At 40.4% G+C, this 19,557-nt stretch overlaps 1 protein-coding gene across 1 annotated transcript in view; it reads right to left on the reverse strand.

Annotated features, from left to right (window-relative positions):
- Nucleotides 1–19,557, reverse strand: part of LOC109928465 — a 53,136-nt gene that overhangs the window by 32,054 nt on the left and 1,525 nt on the right. Inside the window, exons 2-7 of the mRNA XM_020528407.2 lie at nt 14,511–14,634; nt 12,090–12,274; nt 11,814–11,977; nt 9,719–9,863; nt 5,414–5,571; nt 2,260–2,399 (exon numbers count right to left, since the gene is read on the reverse strand). Of these exons, the coding sequence (XP_020383996.2) occupies nt 2,260–2,399; nt 5,414–5,571; nt 9,719–9,863; nt 11,814–11,977; nt 12,090–12,274; nt 14,511–14,634 (916 nt within the window). The remainder of the gene's footprint in view (nt 1–2,259; nt 2,400–5,413; nt 5,572–9,718; nt 9,864–11,813; nt 11,978–12,089; nt 12,275–14,510; nt 14,635–19,557) is intronic.

The following is a 19,557-nucleotide window of genomic DNA, read 5'->3' on the forward strand; positions in this document are numbered from 1 at the left end:
GATGGAAGAGATGTTAGTGGTAATACAGGAGGAGAACAGATGGTAAGGTTCCCCCATTGAGTAGGAAGCACAGAAGGCTAGAACGGTTAGCTTTTTGGAAGGATGAAGTGGTATCAGCTATTGAGTGGACATGGTAATTGCAATGGCTGAGTGTGGTTGTCCATGAGTGTGCACTGGCAGAGTTAGAACTGTAGCCCTGTGAATGTGAGATAAGAGTTGGTATGTGCTAGCACTTACTCTTGCAGAGCCCACATTGACCTCCTTCCTGCACTGCTGTGTATTCCTTTTTATCTGTGATACAGTCCTCACCCAGGCTACTATCTCAGTCTAGGCAGGCTGGCTCTGGTGGCGTGGCCTGTTGTGGCAATCAACAGGATTAAGCAATGCCCTCTCCATTCTGTGCTTCAGGTCCTTTTTGGTGAAGCAGGGTGCAATCTTTCCCTTCTATGTTGTTTTATCAAGAAAATAAAAGATTTTGCTCCCTAGGTTTGAATGGCCAGACAAGAATCTTGTTAGTGAGCAGCGAGTAGTCTATTTGCATCCATTAACATCTCATTAGTACCTAATGTGGTATATTGTATCCGTTGTTCCTGATGTGGCCTCCTCTACATCGGGGAAACCAAGCAGAGGCTTGGAGACTGCTTTGCGGAGTGCCTATGCCCGGTTCGTGACAAACAACACCTCCCAGTTGCGAACCACTTCAACTCCCCTTCCCACTCCTTGGACGACATGTCCATCCTGGGCCTCCTCCAGTGCCACAACGATGCCATCTGAAGGCTGGAGGAACAACATCTCATACTCTGCCTGGGAACCCTGCAGCCCAATGGTCTCAATGTGGACTTTTCAAGCTTCAAAATCTCCCCATCCCCGACCTCATTGTCCCCACCTCCTTGACCTGTCTGTCTCTTCTCCCACCTATCCGCTCCTCCCACCTCACTGACCAACCCCCACGCCCACTTCCTACCTACTAGCCTCATCCCCACCTCCTTGACCTGTACGTCTTCTCTCCACCGATCTGCTCCTCTATCCACCTTCTATCATCGCCTTCCCCTCTCTCTATTTATTTTAGAGCCCCCTTGCCCTCCCCCATTTCTGAAGAAGGGTGCAGACCTGAAACGTCAGTTTTCCTGCTCCTCTGATGCTGCCTGGCCTGCTGTGTTCATCCAGCTCCACACCTTGTTATCTCATACTTCAACATCGGCAGTTCCTACTATCTGTCATTAGTACCTAAGTTGTGCCTAATTTATATGCAGTTTTGTATTCTCCCAAAAACTGGATAGAAACTAGATGGCGACAATTCCTGACTTGAAACACAGAGCAAGTACCAATTGTGACCAAGTCCAACTCGCCACCTACTCCTCTAGGCCTCCATCCTGGTCAAAAGCAATCTTGACCATGTTCATTGGCCATTATAAATTGATCATTGTCACACAGTTCTTGAAGAAGACGTAATCACAGGTAACCTTAACAGTCTCACCATCGAGCCACAATTCATATTGAACAATGATAAGATATTATGCTCTGCTGGGTCTTGGAGGAGAAGTAGCACTTCTAGCATTGTGTGACACAGTTGGGCTTTAATGTGGCATCAGCACGGGCAACTGCGAGAGTTTTGGCAATGGTTTTTGCCAATGCTGAGCAACGGATAGTGGGAATGGGCAAAACGGAGGCATGGAGCATCCATAATGAGGTGAGCAGTGCAGAATTACGTGGGAAAATCCTCACAAATCCTCCACAATACTCTCCAAAATCGCAACTTCACTGATTTTTGGTAAAATTCAGCCCGTTAAATCCAAATGAATGCTCGTTAACAAAACATGAAAAAGTTACTGAACAAAATGTAAAAGTTGCAAAAATCACAGCAAAAGCATTTCCAAATATCATTCAAAACATCATGTTACTGCTAAAATATAACGAATAACACTTGCCCAGATTTATTGGGATTGGCGATAAATGTCCGTGGTTCACCAAGAGGAAATGAAAGAAAATTATGCAGACACGCAGGATGTTAACTTCATGTACAACCGAAGGAAATATACAGAACTAAGTTTTCACAAAGATTCCACAGAAGTGTAAGTTGTATGTATGACATTTTCTTTCAATATATCTTCAGTTTTGACTCGCTCAAGTAGCACTATTTGGCAGCATCTGCATTCTTCCATAAAGATTGAAGTTGCTATTATTTTGCATCCCTTTAACTTCCTCTCCATTCTCAATTGCCAGACTTTCCTCCTTCATAGCTGTTTCCCAACGATTCACATATTTGTATTCATGTCAATGTTTGTGTTATCAATACTATGTTGGATGTCTGAAATAATACTCAGTTTGTCAAATGAGTCTTCACATAGGTTAGTCAGGGGCAGTAGAAATTGAGAATTCAATGAAGGTTCTTTCAGGTACTGTACAAAAACAAAACCATTTAAGGTTAATCATTCACTATAAAGTAAAAATCAGCATAATTCCCTAAAATATAACTGGTGTTGCACTTTTCTGATCATTTACTGAGGTGCAGTGTTCAGTTTGCTGGAATCAACTAATAACGAAGCCATTAACAGTAAACAGGAAGTCTGGAATCCAGAAAACAATCATAAGTTCACGCATATTCAATATTATTGGATACTATATACTTAAGGAATATTTGTGTGGCTGTTATTTAATTTTCATCCACTCATGTCTCGATCCTATTTACAAAGATCCATTTGAACTTAATGAGTTAAATCAAGGAGGGAGTAGGGATCTGTTACATTTTGTGAGAGGTTGCTGGCACAGAATAGATGAAACATTTACCTCGTATTCATCTTCACAAAGCAATCCTGATTATTAATTAATGTGCGTATTTTCTCTATCACAGTAGGCATCATCCTGCCCTCAAACCTTTGTCCCACAGGCAGGATCAAGGATGGAGCACCCCCTCCACAATGATGGCCCAGCAGCTATGACCTTTTTCTGTAATCATAAGCTTTAAAAGCTGCTGACCGGGGAATCTCAAGATGGCAGGCACCCTTGCCTGCCCTTACCTGCAATGACAGGCTGCAGTACCTTCTCTGCTGAAGAGCCTCCTATTGGAAGTCCAGTTTTGAGCCCAAACCCAGCCTTTGAATGAATGGCCAGACAGCAGCTCTGACTCCGATCAGAAAAATCCAAGAAAACCACTGCCGGGAGGCAGTCCCAACACGAGTTCCATTAGGGATCACCATTTGATCCCAACATTGAGGTCCTGTCTCAAAACCCAAAATCCACCCCTCTGTGTATGCTTCCACAGAAAAGATAATGCACAAAGTCATGTGAAGAATTTAAAATCCCCTGAAGAACAAATCTAGGGGGCTGACTCTCCAAAGGACATGATTTGGAAGTTAAAAAGTGGAGAGCTTGCCTTGAAAGCAACTGTAGGTGGAATTTAATACCCTCGCCTGTGGCAAGTTTGGTGATGGGGGTGGTCATTTAGTCAGGCAGGAGGGGATCCCACCACCTTGATTAAATCCAGGGCAGGAAAGCCTTCCAAAACCCCTACAGATTGAGTGCCTTAAGTGAGTAGTTAATGGACATTAACCAGGCAAGTGAGTTTCACCATGTGGGAAACATGTGTGGGTGGGCTTCAGAAGGGTGGGTGTGGGAATCTGTGCAAAGGTACCAGCCAACCCCAAGCCCATTCTACCTCAACAGCCATCATCTGGCATCTGCCCCCTCCCCTCCCTACCGCACCCTCCCACCCACCCACCCACAACTGTACCCCCATAGTAGTTTGGGATCCACTGACTATTGTAGGTGTTGTATCATCAGCAGTCACCACCTTCCCCATAGTGTTGCTATTCATCAGAGCCCCTTGTAGAAGTTCTCAGCAGAGCTGGGAGTTTTCCTCCCTGGATTTGTTGATCCCAGGGAAACGTGGCCTGTCAGGTATGTGAGCAGCACATGATACATTGAGTGTTCCCTAATGGAAGTGATGTGGGGCACTCGCCAGATCTCCAGCCAGGGGAATGAGATCCCTGTCACCTCTTAAATACTACCCAATGTATTGTTGGCAGCTGGTGACTAGAGTCTAATAGCAGTTTGGAGTCTGGTAAGGAATAGCTAATTTGATCTATTTACTTTCATGAGAATTGTTCTGTTACAGTCAGTTGTTCTAGCAACCCCTCACCTTGAAACCCTCTGCAGGCACCGTCTGTAAAACTATTCTATTGCATACCAGCACTGTGTATCATGGAAACAGTGACAACATTTACGCTGCATTCATGTCACATACCTAAGGCTTATTAAAACAGTGATAACAGTTATTAGCAGCTAGCAAGAAAAAGATAGCTAGATAAAAACCAAAAGAACTGCGGATGCTGTAAATCAGGAACAAAAACAAAGAAAGCAAGGTGTAGAGCTGGATGAACACAGCAGGCCAAGCAGCATCATAGAAGCAGGAAGGCTGACGTTTCGGGCCTAGACCCGTCATCAGAAACAAAGTTGCTGGGCAGGTCTGGCAGCATCTGTGGGGGAGAAAACAGAGTTAACGTTTCGGATCCGGTGACCCTTCCTCAGAACTGATGGTGGCTGGGAAAACTTCAGTTTATATGCAGAAAATAGGGAGGTGGGTGGGGTAGGGAGTAAACGATAGGATAGAGCCCAAAGAGAGAGAAAGACAGTTGGACAGACAAAGGAGTTGCTAACGATCAGGCTGGGAGGGTGAGTAGTTGTTAATAGTGACTAACAACAGGGAATGTGTAGTGGCAGGCTATGTGGTAACAAGGCCTGGTGTGTGGGGTGGGGGGCTGGGACATGGGAGAGTTTAGGCCCTAAAATTATTGAACTCAATTATTGACCTGCTGAGTTTTTCCAGCAGCTTTGTTTTTGCTCGTGAAAAGATAGCTGGAATTTACTTACATTTTGCTAAATTACATGAGATTAGGAATTAGAAAGGCAAACAACATTCATGTCTTGCTGCCGTTGTAGAAAAATTTGGTGAGATCTCACCTAGAGTATTATGTACAACTGGTCTCCACTGATGCTGTTGACACTTAACAAAATTCTTTCAGGACATGGCATGGTAGATATAGATAGGATGCTGCCTCTGGCTGGTGACTCTAAAACCAGGAACATAATCTCAGATTAAAGGACAGGCCTTTTAAGACTGAGGTAAGGAGGAATTCCTTCAGATGGTGGGAAATCTTTGGAATTCTCTACCCCAGAGGCCTGTAGAAGGTCAGCTATTGAGCAGGTTCAAGATACAAGTTGATAGACTTTAGAAGCTGATGACATTTGAGGAATATGGAGATGATGTGGGCAAGTGCCATTAATGAGATGACTAGCCACGAACTGGAATAGTGTTGCAGACTCAATGGGCTAAATGGCCTACTCCTGTTGCAATGTTTTAAATTTGGTGGTTTGTTATTCAGGAATGGAGATAGATAACTGGAGTAACACATACCTCTTTTAAGTGCTCGGGGAGATTGTAGGAAGGATAGAAACTATGTCTGACAGTCCTGTAAATATAATGTGATGAGTAGTAAATTCCCATTATCACACCAAAAACAACTAAAATTGATGCCAGAAGAGCCACGATCACTTGCCACACTGGAACGCTACCTGCAAGCACAAACAAAAGGAAGAACATTTGTAAGAAAATATCATTTGGACACACAACTTAAAAGCTATTTCTGATGGAATCTGAAACTACCACAATGAGGATAAAATAAAATAATTGTGTTGCAAAAATGGATCCAGTTGGTTGACACAAGGTGTATTTTTTTGCACTTGATAAATTGGTTCTGCTCTAGGTTTCCATCAGTGCAGAGGGGAGGAAAGAGTATCAGGATGTGCATGACTTCATATAGTGAATCTCGAAATTTAAATGAAAAACACAACACACTATGAATACAAGCAACAGAAAAACACCATCCTTTAATGATATTTTTCCAAAAAATGTACTTTTTTCCTTGACAAGCTAATGTTAACGTAATATGGATAACATAGGACAAAGGTTTCAGAATCTACTAAAGGAAACATTAGAACGGCATTCAGAGATAGTAGGAACTGCCGATGCTGGAGAATCTGAGATAACAAGGTGTAGACCTGATAGAGTTATATTAGAACAGCATTAATTGTTGAACAAACAGCACATTAACACTGTGTAAGTTTTCATAGATCATAGAATCCCTACAATGTGGAAACAGATCCTTTGGCTCAACAAGTCCACACTGACCCTTGGAGCAGTCCACCCAGACCCATACCCATACCCTCTATAAACCACCTAATCTACACATGCCTGAACACTGAGCAATTTAGCAAGGCCAATCCTCCACATCTTTGGACTGTGGGAGGAAACCGGAGCACCCAGAGGAAACCCATGCAGACACGGGGAGAATGTGCAAACTCCACATGGACAGTCGCCCGAGGCTGGAATCAAACCCAGGTCCCTGGTGCTGTGAGGCAGCAGTGCTAACCACTGAGCCACTGTGCCGCCCCATGCAGCTACTCTGCATGCTACAATGCGTGTTCACCTGACCTGCCCCAGTAGGAATCTGACCTCCACATTAGGGCATTTGATTTTCACCAAAGGGCAATTACCCACCCCAGTGGTATGCTGAGACCAAATGCAAGTGAACTTCTTGCATCTCTAGAGTCTAAACTTCCCGTCACCAGGTCAACTTTGCACACTTTGAGTTTCAGGCTTCAAGATTAGCATAATTCAGAGAAGTAATTGATTATTTAGGTACTCAGCTGTCTCTGTGAGTCATGGATACACAAATCCCAATCTAACCCCACTCCTACCCCACTGAAAAAGAGAAGTGCCATGTGCATTGTAGGACTTCAGTTTCTAGGCTTGACTGCCATTTATGCCATGAAAAGATCCAGTCCTAGGTTCTGGAGATCAGAGATAATACATTAGCATAGATTAAGAATTGGTTGACTGGCATAAATAGAAATTAGGAATAAATAAATCACTTTTGGCTTGACACATTGCAACTACTGGAGTGTCACAGTGATCATTGCTCGAATCTCAATGGTTTACAATCTATATCAATGACTTAGATTGTTATAAAGTGCCATATGTCCAAATTTGCTAATATACAAAGCTAGGTGAGAAAGTATGTGTGAAAAGGACACAAAGATATTGCAAACGGACATAACCAGTGTCATGAAGATGTACATTATACTAAAAAATGATTATTAATCAGAGTTAGAGTTTCAGGTCTGGTGACCGAAAGTTCTGAAGCAGAGTTACTGGACCCAAAACCTTAATTCTGCTTTCCCTCCTGCTGTGTTTTCCCAGCAATTTCTGATCTTGTTTCTGATTTCCAGCATCCACAGTTCTTCAGTTTTTTTTTGTGTAATGATTATAATCCCTCAGCTGGAAACATGAATTAAACTTTAAAAATCAAAAATTTAAGAAACACAGAAGCTAAGTGACTTAAGTTCATAGCCAAGGTGGCCAATTAATTAACATTATTGCGCATTCCATATTTGAATCCCATTGAAATGGAGACAGTATGCCTGCAAAACCCATTTAAGGCAATTTCTTCAGGAGAGTGTGAAGAACTCCCATCTCCTCCCTCATTAGCAATGCATTAAGTACAATAATCCAAGGTTGGAGTTGAGTAATTAAGACTAATCACTTAGAGGACGGGATATTGGCTAAATTTGCTTCCAAACAGCCAATCAAGTCAACTTTGGCCTACATGCACTTTTTTGTCTTCCTGAGTTGGAGGAAACAGATCATGTGATAAGCCAATCCTGACATGCCTGAATTTTTACTGAGTGTGGGGAAGGCCACTTAATGGCCTTATCCTACCACTGTTGGAGTTTTATTGGTAACAGGACACCCAGGTCCCCTGGGCCCCAACAGAGGTAAACCTCATTCCCCTCTCTTTGGTATCTTGAACTCAACTCTTCCTCCCTCCTCTTAGCTAAACATTCCACTTTGTACTTACCTGGGCTTTTCGGAGTGGTGGGACTGCCTACAGTGTAGTCTCAACAGTATCCAGTGTTTGCACTGGAGTTGTCGGCTACTGCTTAGCAGGTAGCTCTTTAAGGTCGACTTTCCTTTGGAATTGTGAGAGGGCTCTGCATCTCACATCTTAGCCAGGGTGCGGGAACCATCCACCTTATAAAATTCAAACAAAGGAAATATGCAGCACAGAAGACTCATTATGTCTGTGCCAGCTGAGCAAGAGCTATCCAGTCCAAATGTATGTCCCAGTTATTGTTTCAGCCTGTACCACCCTTTCAGGCAAAAATTTACAGGCCTTCTAAGTGAAAATATCCCTCCTCAATTTGCCAATCAATCCTTCTGTTGATTACTTTAAATCAATTTTATTGGATATTGAAATAGGTCCTTCTTGTCCACTCATTCTAGGTGTCTCATAATTTTATACACATCAATTAAAGATCCATTCAGCCTCTGTTACAAAGAAAACAAATTAGGTCTACCTAACCATTTCCTCAATTAGAACTGACTTGAGAAAATTCATTGCAAGAGTTGTGAATTTTTTTGGAATTCTATACTCCCAAAGTTGTTGGTGCTTAACCATTGAATAACTTCCAGACTAAGACTGATAGATTTTGGAGTAGCAAGCGTAATGTAGGGAAATTTGTAGGAGAATGGAGGTGATGAGGAGGCTGAGCCAAGATCAAACAGGATGGCAGAACATCTTCAAGGGGCTTCAGGATTTATTATCAGTTTCTACTTCTGGTGTTTTACACCACATTTTACACACAGCAAGTTCCCAGTAAAAATCAATGGAATTGATTTTCAATTTTTCCCTTTATAGGCAAAGGGTAAACCTTGGTTAGAACATAGATCACCTGTCCTCTTTCTTCTAATGCTTTCAGAAATCTACCAATCTAAGCCATCAGAACACACTGGGCAAAATAACAATCTGAGTATATTTTACAGCTTTCACTAATAAAGTCCACTCAAAACCTTAAAAGCTCCTCATGTACTCAATCCCTTATCAAAGCAAATAGACCAATAATTGTAAGCTCACTTCAAAGACTGAATTATTTAATAACCTCTTTGAGCTGCTAAAACAAAAGTAAACTTATAATCTATCTGTTGCAATAATAGCTCAATATAGAAAACAGCCAACCATTACTAATAATTTAATTATGGTTCTTGGGGTAATGTCAACAAATAGCAATTGTAGTTACTAGAAAGATTTTTTTTTCAATTCTCATTGACACATACAGGCTTTTAAGTTTCAAAATTTTAAAAGGCTGGAGATTTAAATAGCTATGTATCTTGAGTCTTTTGAACTTCCACTGACATACGCAAGTTTCTTTGTTATTTTACAATTCTATTGACCTGACCTGTCCTTCATGGATACTTACTTCTCTTCCTCAAAATCATGACTCCCACGCTATGGGATAAGACAAGTGACAAGCTGAGTTTGGGTTTCATGTCTAAGTGGTTCCCGTACCACTTCTCTTCCTTGACCAGCAAAATTTGGATCTGTTGGAAGTTGGTGGAATCTCCAGATCCCATCTGTCATTTTTTTAAAGCCCACAGAATCTCAACATTGTTAAAAAAAATCCAACACCGAGTGTCCAGCAGCATTAGGGATCAGGAATACATGATTTAGCAATACAACAGCAGTACCAAGAAGACCCAGCTTTTCAGAACAGGAGAAAATGCACCCGAATGATGTATGGTTTTATCCCACTGTATTTCTTTAAATGTTGACTGTACTAGCATAAATATTGTAATGATGCAAATAGCAGAACATAGTAATACCATTATCCTTTGTAGTTCCACAGACAATTGAACTCGGGTGTGTCTTTCTATTACGCAAGACAGGTTCCACTGTCAGGCAGTAGGTGGTCCAAGCTTCAAGATTTGTGAGGGTTGTCATCATCTGATTAGTGTTAATACTCTCAATCTGTGTGGCGATTCGAAAGGTCCATTAAATGGTTCCAAAATCCGAATAGACGAAGCAAGTCAGATAAAACATATTTAATGAAAGCATTACAAAGAATTACCGTCAATATTTTCATAAAGCTACTTGTAGACTCATACAACAGGCACAATTCTTTTCAATATACGTACTTTGATATTACTGCTGAATCCACGGAAACTATGGTTTCAATGGGTTGATCAGTTTCATAAGTCCACAGCAACCAGAACAGAATACAATTTTCTCAATTATATCCTAGTTTTGCATTGATGCACATCTTTGAAACTGTTACACAAGGTGGTACTGTTTAAGAATTGACATATTGGACATTTGTGCATTTAGTCTCAAAAATTTTAATGCTCAGACTGTACAAATTAATAAATTTTTGTGCCATTATCCTTGGAGATACAGCAAAAGTATTTTTGAGAATTTCCTCTAATTAGAATTGTAGCCGTCAATAATTCCCTTTTTCAACAGGGACAAAAGTGCAAACTGTTTGTAATTAATTGAAAAGAGTGGCCTCCATTGATAAAATTTCACTTCTTTTTGTTCTACTTTCTCTCATGTTCTTACCATTGATATATTCTACTCAGGACAATGTGCAGTGAACAAGGGCATATCAAGAGGTTCTGGAACACCATGTACAACATATAGTCAGACTTCACTGGACATTATTTTGAACACTTTGATTTGCCATTTTTGTGAACAGTGAAACCAATAAACCAATTAACAAGAGCTAATAAAAGAGCAATATCTAACAGTCAGCCAGTTGCTACATGGTAATACAATCAAGTAATTGTAATGAAATTGTAAATTGTGAAAACTACAACTTGATTGAGTTTCCTGATGAGGTGACTCATGGGAACTTCATCACATGCAGATTTCCTTCAAGTCACACATCATGCAGTGTTGGAACTATATCACCATTCCTTCACTGTTACTTGGTCAAAGTGTTGGAACTCCCGTCCTACCATCTCTGAGTGTGTACCTACATCATATGCACCGTGGCCTTTCAAGAAGATGGCACAACCCACCTCCTCATGGGTAATTGTGGAGGGGTAATAAACTCTAACCTTGCCAGCAACATTCACATGAATGAATAAAAAAGTAACGTGGAAATGCTGGAGAAGCTGTTATTTTAAGGGAAGGTTGAAGGGAGATTTTGCAAAGGCATTCAAAATCAGGAGGTGTCTGTACAGCATAGATAGGAAGAAACTGTTCCCACAGGCACAATGTTTGAATGCCAGAGAACACCGATTCAAGGATGAATGGCTAAAAAAAAGCCACGTGAGGATAAACATTTCCATGAAGTAAGTGGAAGAATTTGGAATGTACTCTGTTGACATGTGATGGAGGAAAATTTAATTGTGGTTATCAAAAGGCAACTGGATAATTATTCAAAGGGAAAAGAATCGCAAAGCATGAGTTTCTTTTTGAAGACAGCCACTATGGACAAAATGGACCAAATGGCCTCTTTCTTTGCAAAATTCTATGAAATAGGCAATGAACAGTTCACAAACAAGTAGAACCAGGCTTTAGTTGCAGCTATAAATTCAGATAATTATTGTGTCCTGCAATTACATCCTTATAGGAAAATTGCCCTTAGCAAGGGTGAGACAACGTCAGTGAGGATGGATAAAAGTAGTAAAAATGCTTGCAGGAAGGATATGTTATTTAATAAGCTATTAGGAACCTTTACCAATGGATTCTGATAAATTATTTCTTAAACAATTGTAGTTGACGGCAAAATTATTTTTGGCATAGTGAGCATATTGTGCATGCTTACCAGAATTGACACTTCAGTTGAGCTGGACCCCCACAAACTGGTAAGATGACTAAAGATTTTCTAGCTCATCAGAATTTACAATTGCAAGGAAGTTGTACCCCTATAAAAAAAGAAAAAAAACTCTTCTTTTCTACTCCTTTGAAACTTACCTTTTCTTCCTCTCCAACTTTCCAGTAGGACACTTTGTAAGTCATGTCGAGAAAATATTCTTGCATAGATGTATTATTATTCTCATTTATGGGCCCAGTGATATTGACATCGAGCATATCTAATCTTGGCTTCACAACCACTGCTGAAGGCGGTCCAATTTCAGCTATGTCACAAAGACAGTTTACATTAGTAATCCATTTAGAAAATCATGACAAATATGTAATTTCAAAGAAAATTAAGTAGGAAAAAACAGAAAAAGCAAAAAGGAATCCTACTGTGTACAGAAGGTTCAAATTCATCGATAACAGCCCATTCCGATGTCTCATTTTCATATTCAGCCCTTACACGCAGGTAATAACCAACCATAATGGATAGTATGGACAAGTCACATTCTGTCATTCTGATGCTTGTGCAGCCTTTCTTAAAATGTGTGTGTTTTTTAAAATCTTTATCATAATAGCTGAAAATAAAATGGAAAATAAATCATCAGGTACATTGTATATGTGGCAGCTCATTTGAATGAACCCTTGCCTCTGGGTTTGGGTTCACATTCCATTCCATGATTCAATCACAAAAATCAATACTGACTCTCCAGTGTGGCATTGAGGCAATGCTGCATTATAGGAGGTGCTGCAAAGGGTGGTAGAGATTTGGAACCATAAGTGCAAACTGATGTTTGATTAATTTTAAAACTTCAACAGATTTTTATTCAACAAAGATATGGAGGGATAAGAGAAAAGATGAATTGGTGTGCAGTTATGGAGTTAGGTTGCAGATCAATCAAGATCTCATTAAATGTTGGAATAGACTTGAGCTTTTCTCTTGTTCAAGTGATTTTGAAAGAGGAAAGAGTTTTCCCATATTGCCCAGTTTATATTTATCTCTCAATCAACATCAGAAAGTCAAATTATCTTATTATTATGTAGCTGGTTGTGAGAGCTTGCTAGGTGCAACTTGGCTGCTGTTCCTACATCACGACAGTGATCACACTTCAAAAGTAATGCATTTGATGATTGGGATGTCCCGTGGTCTTGGGTGTTTCTATACAAATGCAAGCATTCATTAAAGTTCTTGATGAATATTGCAGGCAAGTTACATCATGGAAGTAAAAATAAATGTTTTCAGAATTCTTATTTTCATAACTTACATTACATATTTCATAGATCATAGATCATAGATCTGGATTTGGATTGCTCCCGTTTCCACCAATCACTGAGTTTTAGTAACCTGATGTATAACATCATTGAGAAACAAACTATTCACCTTTCTCTAAGGTCTGAGGATCCTGGGACAGGCAAAGCAGTGACAAGCATGGGAATTCCTAGAAGCCTGGTTCTCCACTAAGAAAGTCATCAATAAACAAATAGAGCTAGACCCCATATAAACTCCACTGCGAAGGAAAACCGGAAGTGAGGTAATCCAGCTCAACGGACACCAGAGTTTAAATAACAGGTGGAAAAACACAACAGCGCTTCATCGGAGGCTGCACTGATGATGTTACCCAGCAGGGTAATGAAACATTTGCGGAACAACGAACCAGCTCGGTGAGCCAACTACAATATTCACCTTTCTTTTTTAAGTGAATGTGTAACATGTTGAAAGTACACTGGACGCTATAGCATTCAAAACCTTCTCTTCCGATAAACACTGTACAGTAAAAACGCTCAGTGTACAAACGCACGTGACAATTATTCTTTGCCCATTTATATAATTTTTAGTGGTATGGATTTGCTTTCTTAGTACTGATCTTTCTTGCCGACCATTTCACAGATGTGGTATTAGACCACATCTAATATTTAATACTTAACTTATAAATTCATTTATTTATATTACTCTCTGTATATGTAAAACATCCAGATGCAATTCTAATTCCTGATTTTCAATGTGCTACATTAATTAAAAAGTATGTCTTCAGCAGCCAAGGCTGTATGGTCCTGGAATTTCTTGACCAAACCTTTCCACCTCTTAACCTTTCTCTTTTGCTTTTTGACACTTCTTAAAACCCATCTTTTTAAACAATCTAACCTAATAACTCCTCGGTGAGAAATTTTGTTTGAGGTGCCTTGGATTTTTTTATAATGTGGAGGTCACTGTACAAATGCAAGTTGGCGCTGTTATTAATGTTGAAGTGTAGTTATTGGAACTGCTGTATTGTCGGTAAACAGGACAGCGGATCTGCATGTAGCTGGTCCCACAAGGAATAAATCCAATAATGATCAGACAATTTTGTGATGTTCTTAAATATGGTTCAGTGCACCACAGATAACACCTTTGATCTTCAAATAGTTAGCTGAATCTTTAATATACACCTAACAGGGTCTCTGTTTAGTCTCTCATCCAGCAGACAGCACCTTTGATTGCACACTATCTGCTCAGTACTGCACTGGAGTGTCAACTGGAGTTATATAATCAAGCCTCTGAACCCCAAGCTTCTAATTCAGAGTGAAAATGCTACCAAAGAGACAGGCTGAGACTTAAACAGAGGCAACAATAGATTAACATTAATTAGCATGCTTTCATTCAATATTGACAGTTGTCTGGCTTCATTGTAGTTTTTATATAAAGAGTGAGCATTCTGAAAACATCTTTTTAATTTATTCTGTCTACCCACTTCACACTTGCTAGGCAGTTGGATTCGCAGTGAGTAACCAATTAATATCATAATTATAATCTCCAGTCCCCTTGTTGTCACTCACCTTTGATACTCTACTGAATAATGAATGTTGCCTTTATGATAGATGACCGGGTTCCACTGAAGCAGATTTTTAAAATTGATGGAATGCATTCTCACATTCTGTGGTGCTGGTAGCCTTCCAAAAACTGTAATTATGATAAAACAAAAGTTTATATATATGTATATATTTCCAAAAAGGAATATTGTTTTGGATTGCATCTCCACCAGGTTCTTCTATAGGTATGCTTTGGATGAACTGGCATAAAGTCATGCATAATCCTTATTTTAACCAAAGGAAATATCTTCCTCAGTCTCCCTCACTCCACTGACGGGGAAATTAGGGTGGCCCCAGTTTCTTCCAATTGACTTCTGGAAACAGCAGTTGGGAGGCACACACGGGTGTTATGTGTTTATATTTCCTCCCCACGTGGAATTTCTTTGCTTCCACTGATTACCTTCCTGGTGATGACTGGGATCAAATACTCACACTGTGATTAATATGACTTAATTAACTAAAGCAAATTCACACAGTGACATTTGATATTACTTCATATCTACCATCAATCTACACTTTAATCGACAAAGTAATGTTCCCCTTTCCTTTCAGCTGTTCCATTAGACTATGTTCTGAAGAGGATTGTTGAAATTTAACCTACTCCACCACCAGTGGAAGGTCTCATTAAGAGAAAATGGTAATGTCGATTTTCCGATAAAAATGAAAGCCTATATTTGATCTTCATTCATGTGATGTGCTCAATATAATATGGACATTATAATACCTGTTTTCTATTATTGTGTATGGTACAAAGGATTGCCAAAAATGCTGAAAGCAAAACTGGACAGGAAGTGTACAGTATTGGGTTAATAGTATGATGGTAATGCGATTGCAATATGTTGTAACAGTGACTTTGGTAGTCTTGTGCAAAAGTCAGAAAAGAGAGATGGAAATGCGTACCTAGAGTGCGGAATGTACGATTATGTAAAGACAGGAGTTTTGAAGAAGCATACCAGGGTTTAATCTAAGTCACTTAAATGTAGAGGGGAAATTTCCAGAAGAGCCACATATTTTTCCAATGAGAAATCCAAGCAGTATTCAAAGTGAAACCAAACCAAACCAAACCAGAGAGAATTGCATGTCCATAACAGACCCATGCTGGTATTTTTCACACATTCAGATAAATAGATCAGCCATGATCTGACTGAATGGCACAGGAGACTCTACGGGCTGAATGGCCCACTTCTGCTCCTACACCTTATGATCTTATGATGGGAAATCAGGTGATTCCCATTAGGGACATGCAATCCACTCCTGACCACAAACTCCTCTCTAATTTGTAGTATTCTTTAACCCAGCAAAAATAGTCCAGTTGCTTTTCATGCTGAATTACTCCAAAGGCGCTCCAGTTTCAGAGGAGCTCACAACTAAGAGTGAGATGACTCAATATTATCAATGACATGAAACAATCCGCAAACCACCTCCTTGTTTTCTGGTTTAGGCAATAAACTGTTTTACAACACAGTTTATTTCTATGGGTAGTGGTTGCAAGTTTACCTTCAGGCCAATTTTATAGTTAGTGCAATGCAGATATTTGCTATTTCAGCCTGCTCAGAGACATTACAACGCATATCTAGAGCAGGTGGGACTGGAACCCAGGCATCCTGGCTCAGGAGTAGGGACACTACCACTAGATTACAAATTAGTCCAATGTAAGATTACCAAAACTGAGTTGATGAAGTTGGTGTGAAAGTATCTTAAGAAAGTCTGCCCTTACTACTTTGGCTTTACTCCAAAAATAACTGCAATAGGTGAAACATAATGTTTGAAAGCTTTCTAGTCTGTGTTTTAATTTTTTAATGATGGCAAAAGTCGAACTATCCTTCAGATTTTCATTTTAAAAAGTTGTCAAACATAACTCATGAAGTAATGGTGAATCTTACACAAAATTTCATTCCTTAATTTTGAGATTCACAGATGTGAAACTTTATTAGTGATTGCTTGAATCTTATACCATCATCAGGAATAGGACTGCAGCCGGTTAAACATGTGAATAGATGAGTTGCAAAGGCTCCACTTCAGACTGAAGAGGAGTCATTAATCTCAGATGGAAAAGATCTAGCAAGGATAAGAAGCCAGAGGGAGGGGTGACGTATAGCAGGAATTCTGAAGGCAGGTGCTGTGCAGGCAGGAATGGGGCAGCTGACCAAGGAAGTGGAGACAGACAAAAAACTCTCACTGTGCTGATCTCAATATTCACATGCTGGTTACATAAGAAAGGATGCTGTAGATTGATTGTTCAAGGTCAGAGAGGGGAAAGTCTGAGGGGACAGTGAAAACAATGCTTCTGATATGTCTTCTATTTCCCACACCACTGTTCTAACCTCTACTTCTCCCTCCCAGAAGAATAACAGCATTCCCCTTGTCCTCATCTTCCACTTCACCATCTTCTATATTCAATAGATCATTCTCCACTCCTCAGCAATCCCCAACTTCCATCTCCTTTACCAAAGCACTTTCCCTTGTAAGCTCAGAAAATACAAATTGTAATTTTGCTTCCCCACTTCCCACAATCCAGGACCCCAGACACAGTTGAATCAAACAGTAATTTACTTGTACTTTTTGCAATTTAATATTCTGTGCCTACTGCTCATAATACAGCCTCCTCTACATTGAGGAAAGCAAACACAAATTTGGGTGATTGTTATGTGGAGCACCTTTGTTTCCTCCACAAGCATAATTGAGTTTCCATTTCAATTCTCCATTGCACTTCCACTCTGAGCCCTCTGTTCTCCCACACAGTTTCAATCAATCTCTGTGTAAGCTCAATGGGCAATGACTCATCTTTCAAACTGGCAATTTACTGCTTTCCAGGCCCAACATAGAGTTCAACAATCTCATGTCACATCTCTGCCCCTACTTTTCAGACAGGAACTGTTGGTTGATTGTCTGCTATTACAATGTACACCTCCTCTAAACGTATCTTTGTATCCTTACCATCTCCCTTTTTAGCATTCAGGAAGTTTTTAATATGTCGAATATTATATAATTAAATTCTTACTGCACGTTCTTGCTTCAGATTAATACTATACTTGCAGATAAAATTCAAAATGCTAATTTTAGCATTTGCGTTCTGAGGAAGGGTCACTGGACCCTAAACGTTAACTCTGATTTTTTTTCTTCATACATGATGCCAGAGCTGCTGAGCTATTCCAGCAACTTCTGTTTTTGATGTTAATTTTAGTATTAGTGTGCTGGTCTGACATTTTCTGGTGAGCATACCATGTGTGTTGAAGCATGGTAAAGCGGTAAAAATTTGGTCATATGTCATAAGGTTTTGAGTGTTAGGGGACTCAATTTAAAAATTGTGAAGGAAGTGAAAATGTAGCAGTGAAAGAATAACTCAATTAAAATTTAAAATCAATCACCATTCAGACTGCAATGTCCAGTTTATGTGTAAAAAGAGAAGTGAAAAAAGGGAAGAAAGGAGAATGATAATTACAAAGAAGAGATAAATATTTTTATTCATTCATTGGAGTCACAGGTGACACATGGGTGTCATTGACTGGGGCTTTTATTTCCCGTCCTAAATGCCCTTGAACTGAATGCCCTGCTAGGCCACTTCAAAGGGCAGTTATAAGGCAGATTAAGTAAGCATGGCAGACTTTACTCCTTAAAGGACAATAGTGAACCAGATGATTTTACAATTAACAACGGTTATATGATAAAAGTATTTTCTTATGTTAGTGCTTATGTTGTACTTAGGATTAAATAATGGGTTAACATTAATGTGAGTGCAACATTGATTGTAATAAACACCATTTAAGCATGTTAACCTGAGCCTGTTACCTTGAAAGTCCAGCCTTATCATCTTAATCCCTGGCTGTTGCACGGTGACCCTCAGACTAAACTCACTACGCAGTGACAGTGTGGGAATGCTGATATCGTTCTCAGGCAGAACAGGGTATGTATTGGTGAGGGACTTTGTGAGGCCCATGCCAAGGTCTATGAGCAGCAGAGACCTGAAGTTCAGAGGGAAGATTGGCTTCCTGATCCCTACTGACCCCAGTTTTGCTAGGGCTCCTTGATGCCACCTCACCTCACCTCACCTCTTGAGTTTAACTTTTCATTCTATGTTTGGACTAAAGCTGTAATCCTCTCCACCTATCTTCTCCTTTATCCATCTTCTAACCGCCTCCCCCTCTCTCCCTATTTATTTCAGAACCCCCTTCCCCTCCCCCATTTCTGAAGAAGGGTCTAGGCCCAAAACGTCAGCTTTCCTGCTCCTCTGATGCTGCTTGGCCTGCTGTGTTCATCCAGCTCTACACCTTGTTATATCAGGTTCTATAGCTATCTGGTTATGGTGGATTTTGTTTTTCTATTCATTTTTGTGGGATGTGGACGTCGCTGGCTGGCCAGCATTTCTTGCCCATCCCTAGTTGCCCTTGAGAAGGTGGTGGTGCATTCCTCCTGCTGTGGGTTGACCCACAATGCCATTAGGGAGGGAATTTCAGGATTTTGATCCAGCGACAGTGAAGGAACGGCGATATATTTCCAAGTCAGGATGGTGAGTGACTCGGAGGGGAACTTGGAGGTGGTGGTGTTCCCATATATCTGCTGTCCTTGTCCTTCTAGATGGAAGTGGTCGTGGGTTTGGAAGGTGCTGTCTGAGGATCTTTGGTGAATTTCTGAAGTGCATCTTGTAGGTAGTACATACTGCTGCTACTGAGCATCAGTGGTGGAGGGAGTGAATGTTTGTGGATGTAGTGCCAATCAAGTGGGCTGCTTGGTCAAGCTTCTTGAGTGTTGTTGGGGCTGCACTCATCCAGGCAAGTGGGGAGTATTCCATCACACTCCTGACTTGTGCCTTGTAGATGGTGGACAGGCTTTCAGGAGTCAGGAGATGAGTTACCCGCCGCAGTATTCCCAGCTTCTGGCCTGCTCTTGTATTTGAAAAATAAGTATCAATAAATAAGTTGTTTCAGAGATAGTAGGAACTGCCGATGCTGGAGAATCTGAGATAACAAGGTGTAGAGCTGGTTGAACACAGCAGGCCAAGCAGCATCAGAGGAGC

This window comes from Rhincodon typus, chromosome 11, assembly GCF_021869965.1.
Source record: "Rhincodon typus isolate 14 chromosome 11, sRhiTyp1.1, whole genome shotgun sequence".
In the NCBI taxonomy this organism is placed as follows: domain Eukaryota; kingdom Metazoa; phylum Chordata; class Chondrichthyes; order Orectolobiformes; family Rhincodontidae; genus Rhincodon; species Rhincodon typus.